This window comes from Hypanus sabinus, unplaced genomic scaffold, assembly GCF_030144855.1.
Source record: "Hypanus sabinus isolate sHypSab1 unplaced genomic scaffold, sHypSab1.hap1 scaffold_1212, whole genome shotgun sequence".
In the NCBI taxonomy this organism is placed as follows: Eukaryota; Metazoa; Chordata; class Chondrichthyes; order Myliobatiformes; family Dasyatidae; genus Hypanus; species Hypanus sabinus.
The window spans coordinates 36,373-42,708 of NW_026779273.1; the positions used below are offsets into that span (position 1 = coordinate 36,373).

The 6,336-nt window shown below is 48.6% G+C and overlaps 1 gene segment (V, D, J or C); it reads left to right on the top strand.

Annotated features, from left to right (window-relative positions):
• The first annotated feature begins 973 nt into the window (after window positions 1–973).
• Window positions 974–4,550, top strand: LOC132386564 (T cell receptor beta variable 30-like). The segment is given in 2 exon segments: window positions 974–1,118; window positions 4,168–4,550. Coding segments are annotated over 2 exon segments (528 nt in total).
• The last annotated feature ends 1,786 nt before the right edge of the window (window positions 4,551–6,336 follow it).

Here is a 6,336-nt window from a genome sequence, read left to right on the forward strand (position 1 = left end):
AGAAGCTATACGTTCAGTCTGGAAGCGTTATCCCTCTAATCCTTCCCCATTTCAGAGCCTTTTTTACAGATTCAGCAGAGTGAACCAACATCGTCCAATTACCCCCGGGTGACCAAATAACCTACTACCATTTATGTCTTCGGAATGTGGGATGAAACCGGAGCACCCGCATGAAATTTACGCGGTCCAGAGTAGAACGTTGGAATTCCTTATAAAACTGAACGAGGCTCGCTGGCGATGCCATTCCGTCACGTCAACCGTGCTGCCCCTGAATACTACTCGGCTTTGTAAATGTAATTGCATCAGCCACTTCCCGTGTGTAGAGAAGTTTCATCGCATTTTCCCCCTCCTGTTAAAACTTTACTTTTCTACAGAACAGATACTGCAGACACTGGAAAACAAAAGTAGCAGACAAGGTAATGGTGAGGGAGCCGGTCATGGAGGCCGGTGTGACCGTCGGTGTAGGAGGGGATCACGGATCGGGGAGGGATATAGGGGAGGGAAAATAACGAAAACAGGGCCTATGTATGAGAGGGAGGGTCTGCCGGAGATGCTGAGCAGCGTATTGTAGGGGGAGATCACAATAACCGGGCTATGTAGGGGAGGGAGAGTTTACTGAGAAGCGGAGGGTTGCAGGGGATAGATGGAATGGCAGGGACAGGGATTTATGTAAGGGAGGACGAGGGTAATAGAGATCGAGATAGGCGTAGAGAAGGGAGTGTTGACGGAGAATGGGAGGAGCGACCTCTGAGTTGACTCAAGACAGCTGAACACCCTTTTTGGACCAAACTGTAATTAGTGGCCCTTCGCTACTTAATCAATACATTCTTCCCCCTCGATTGGAGCTGGCGGGAAGACGCACTTCGCATGCACGCTGGTACTGGTAGAGAATGTGTGGGCACTGGATCTCTTGTTAACCTCCGCTGGGCAAGTCTCCATCAGCACCTACACGCCTGTCGGATACACGGCCAAGATGTTCAGTGATACGTGCTTGTCACTGGAAATGAAGGAACCCTCGCCCTCTCAATCGGCCGTCCTCTTCTGCGCTTGCTGTACCTCGCAGAGCTTCAAGAGGTGGACCTCCCTTAGAAAACCGTTCCCCAACTTGGACGATGGAGGTGAGACTGATCCCCGACAAACGCCGTGGTAACTCTGTTTCCTCGGCTGTATTGAAGTACATTTGTTCTTCCTCGAGGTGGCAGCACATGTAATATATCGGGCTCACGTCTTCCACGATTGTGTCACAGTGACAAATCCAGGACTGGCCTGTTTTTGTCAACTGGAAGAAGTGATGACGTATTTCTATTAATTCTAAAGTGATTTCTTTTAAAATTCCTGGATAATTTGTTTTCACTTACTTTCTTTGGCGATACAGCAATCCTACCAGCCCAACGGAAACGCGCAGGACAATTTCTCCCACGTGACCTTTTGATTAATCAACTCTTACGTCTTTGCACTATGGGAGGAAATCGAACGACACTGAGGAGACCCACGCAGTTATGGAGAAAGCAGAACGAAACGCGGGCTCATGTCGCTGACAGGACGCAGAGAAAGAGATAGACAGATGGAGAGAGACAGTGAAAGTGAGAAAGAGAGAGGGACAGTGACACAGGATGTTACTACAAAACGTTATATAATGTCGTAGAGAGCGAGGGACAGAGAGAGAGAGAGAGACACAGACAGACAGACAGACAGACAGACAGAGAGACGGAGAGTAAAAGGGTAATAACAAATCACTTTTCATGAGTTCATGAATCTTCATAAATCTGCTGGTGCGGTGTATGAAGCTGTTCCGGAATCGTTAAGTACGGGTCTTCGGTCTCCTCTACCTGCTGCCCGATGTTGGCAAGGAGACGAAGACATGACCCTGGTGGCGCGGGTTCTCAGTGCTGGTGGGCGCGACGCTCATCTCCCAACAATATCCAGACTATTGGGGATGATTGAGCCCCTGCTGGGGCTGGCTTATTCCACAGCTCTCGCTGGGCTCTTGCTGGATGCACCGAATGAGTTGATTCTACAACCCTCTGCAGACCCTTGCCATCCTGTGATTTGGAGCCTCAAAACAAGCGGCGTTGACATTCTAGATCACATCCAACTCCTAACATAGTAAAACCGCTGTCTCGTGTTGTTGCACTGTCCATCCCACCCACCCAGCTTCCACTCCCCCCTTGCGTTATCAGTTTATCAAGCATCTACCATTCATCCTTTCCGCTCGGATCACTTCATGCGCACTGGATAAGTGGGCGGTGAGATTTGTTTGCTGACGTTTGCACACGTGACCGTTCTGCTAATCGTTGTTTGCACACGGCTGTTTGCACCAGTGCCTTGTAAACTGCTGGTTGCTATTGTGTTGTCTGTAATGATCCTGCCCTGTGCTTTATGCTTGGCATTGAATCACAATCAATCCTGGAATGTTTCACAGACGGGTAATTATCTGATTCAGATGTACTTGTGCACAACTGAACTTTGATCTTGACTCCAAATAAGAGTCTGAAAATTCTTAAAAACGCACCATCCCCTCGTACTTTAATATGATTTATTTATCTAGAATTACATCGTGCAACTGGCCCTTCCGACCGAACGAGCCGGGTGGCCCGTCTAGCTTAACCACAGGACAATAGAATGACCAATCAACCTACCAAACGGTCCGCCTTCGGGAGGTGGGAGGAAACCAACGTGGTTCACGTGGAGAAAGTACAAAATCTCACAGATGCCGTCTGAAATTCACCATGAACTCAGGACGAGCTGTTATGGTGTCGCGCTAACAGCTACTCTGCTGTTCTCTTATTAATTTCAAAGAGGGGATCTCCCGTACTAAATTGTTGTTCAATATCAAGTGAGTTTATTACAAACCAGTAAGATGTGCAATTTGCTTAAAGTCTATAAATTGCCGCAGGGGTTATCGCTGAGATGATCCCCGTGTGGATACGGAGTGCCCCCTGTTTCCACTGCAGCACCTGGACATCCGGTCTCCATCGATCCGATTCTGCGCACATTCCTCCAATCAGAGACATAGGGGTAAAACAGCCAATCACATGACGAGAGTCGTAATAAAGGGGCTGGTGGCGTATAGTCTGCCATCTTACTTGAAGATGAAACAACAAATGTCGACTGAGCGTTTGATACTGCTAATCGCGATGGTGCTTTTCGTTCAGCGTAAGAATTTTTGCAAAGATTTAATTTGCTTATCGTTTGTTCGCTTCATTTAAGGAGTTCAGATGCATGAATCAAGGCTCATTGTCCATGGCGAGACACGTAGGACAGATGAAATTTAGTGTCCGTCAATATTGAGATTCAAAAGTGGCCATGGAAGCGAGAAGGATCTTTCGAGGTTGAAGTTGTAAAGATAAATATCTGAAATTCAGAGTGCAAATGTGCATTTTTTTTATTTATGTCGAGGCAACTTTTGAAATAGTGTGTCAATTCTTCTCGCCGCATTTGTAGGAAGAATCCAATGTACTGTTGTTGTTTTTTTTTATTTTGTTTTATTTATTTTTTGTTTTTGTGAACGGATTCCCAATATGTTGTCACGAAACTGGTCAGTGTTAGCTTTAATTAGATGTTAGACAAGCAGTGGATTCGGCGGTGGAAGGATAGTGATTGAGGTCTGTAAACTTATCAGGGCGGACAACCACAGTGAGTGCGGAGATGTCAGACGGCCGGAGTTTAAAGGGAGAGAGGGAATGTTAAAAGGAGATTTCCATGTCCACTTTTGTAATCACAGTGGGTGTTTGATGGTGACTTTGAAGAATTATTTAGATAGACCCGTGAATAGAGAGACAAGAAAGGGCCATGGAACACGTGTCGGCAGACTCGATTAGGTAGACTGGCATCAGGCTTTTTCTTGCTCTGCACTGTTCCATCTTGAGTGCATGGTGCGAATCTGGCACAGGGAGAGATATGGAGACGGTAACTCTGCACCGTGCTCCTGACGTTTGGGATTGGGCCAGGCCGTGGTGGGGGAGGATACGCAGACTGGAACACTGCACACAGTTCATTCCAATTCTACGATGTCTTGTCTCTTTATGTCTCTTTGCCAAATTTACTACCCATCATTCCGAACCCTGTGGATCCCTTTTCCCCACCGCGCCGAAACTGTCTCTCCACACCCCACCGTCCGACACTGCCTGTTCACTGATGCTTCTTTTCCCCGACATCCTTCCCCAGCGGCGAACTCGCAGACAATCCGGCAGACTCCAGTGGCCTACAGCGGCTCTCCAGGAGACACCGTGACACTGAGATGCACTCTGACGGGCAGCGGTACCTTTAGTATGTTCTGGTACCGGCAGCGGGCGGGAGAGCAGCTTCGGAACCTGTTTTATTCCGTGAGCCCGGGTTCGGTTACACCGCAGGAGGCTGTCGATGGATTCACCGCCGTGCGACCCGAAGAAACGCTATTCCTCCTGAACCTCTCCGAGCTGCAAGTCAGTCACTCGGCCTTGCTTCTCTGCGCCTGGAGTACTCACAGCGGAGCCGACAGATACAGGAGCGCTACAAAAACCCTTCAGAAGCGAGAGTCAGGGGAGCGGAAGCCAGCTGGAGGGCTGTAAGATTATTCGCAACATGGAGAAGTGAAACTTAATTTCGAGAAGCAACATCCCGTGGCTGAGTTTCTTGTCATCCGCCCAAAATCGTCTCTGCACATGCGCAGTGAAAAAGGAACTTCCAGCTGCATCAGAGACACAAGACTCACCAGAAAGAAAAGTCAATTAAACTGTAATTATACACAATCCATGCAGTTCACAACACATTTGAAAAAAACGAAAAAAATCGGAGTCAATTGCTTGACAAATTGTTCGATTCGTGCCGGTCTGTTTGCCGAATGGTTGAAGGGAAGTCATTGTTCCTGAACTTAATCCTGTGAGGAATTTCACCTTCTCTACCTCCTGTCCGATGGGGACTGCGAGAGGATGGCGTGGTGCAGACGGTGTGGGGACCTGATGTGCGTGCTAATTGCAAACCAGAAGCAAATTCAACGGGGGACGCCTCCGCACGTTTGCCAGGGTTCTGAGAAAGTAAAATGGCTGACGCGGATTCGTGGCTATTCCCTCACTGGCGAGAGACTGTCTGGACCCAAGTGCTGGAGGATCCGAGGCTTGAATCACGAGGTGTGACTGAAACGGGAACAGACAACTAAACAAGAGGCTGGACGACAAAACAAGCTGTGGTGACGATTGGTTACCAGATATCTTGAAGTTGAGAAAGAAGTTGGAGAGCCCTAATTTACAGTTTTCTGTACCGACTCCTTTATATACCTGCGGAACGACCTATGCGCGTTTGAAAGTAAAATATACAAGAACGTCCCCGGGACTCCGGGGCCCCAGTTATAAGGAAAGATTGAATAGGTTTGGAGTTTATTGCTTGGAATGCAGAAAGCTGAGGGGGGATTTGATAGAGGGATACACAATTATGAGGATGAACAGAAGTAGTAATAATAGTCGTAGCCGCAGATCCCAGGGGATCACTGGTTCGCTTCTCTGGCGAACTGCATCCACTCCAGGGCGCAAGCCTGGGCGGGAGGATTTGAAGAACCGGCAGTTGTCCATGCAGCGGCTTCGTCACGTCTCTGATGTAGTAACAGGGAAGGGCAAGCGCCGCTACTGCTTGACAGCAGTTGTCGTCGTACAGGTTGCCAGAGTCAAGCTGCAAACAACATCAAGCTTCCTTAGGGACGCCGGCTCCGGATTTCTTCTTCGGGGCTTACCCCCGAAGCCTTTCCCATGGGTGCGCATGGCCGGAAGGCAGCGGAGGTGTAAAATCACAGTGTTCCTTCTCCTCGGCGGGCTCTGGTCCAAGACTCACGAGCGCCACCTGGCCGTGTATGAGGGATATAGCTAGAGTAAATGCAAGCAGGCCTTTACACAGAGGCTGGATGGGGCAACGTGAGGAGATGCGCTGAGGGTGAAAGTTGAAATGCTTAAGCGGAGCATGAGAAGAAAAGTCTTCAGTCAGGGGATGAGGAAGAACCAGCGCACAAATGGTGCATGAGATTCCGATATCAGCGTTTCAGAGAAGGTGCTTTTGGTTCATGTATGGCAGAGCTATGGAGGGCATCTGATCCGGGGATTGGTCAATGATATTGGGCCGTTTAAATAGTTCGGCTCAGCTATATAGGCCGAAGCGTTTGTTTCTGAGCCCTACCTTTCTGTGACTCTAACCTCGATTCGAAGGGCCAGTTCATGTGCTGTGGTGCTCTGCCTTCGACTTTCTGTGATCCACGGAGATCCCCACCCTCTTGTCAGATTCCAGTCTCCGCTGTCAGACAGGATAACAGAGTGTTGTGTGGAAACTTACAACGACAGAATTCGCTTAAGAAATTAATAGTATTTGAATAAA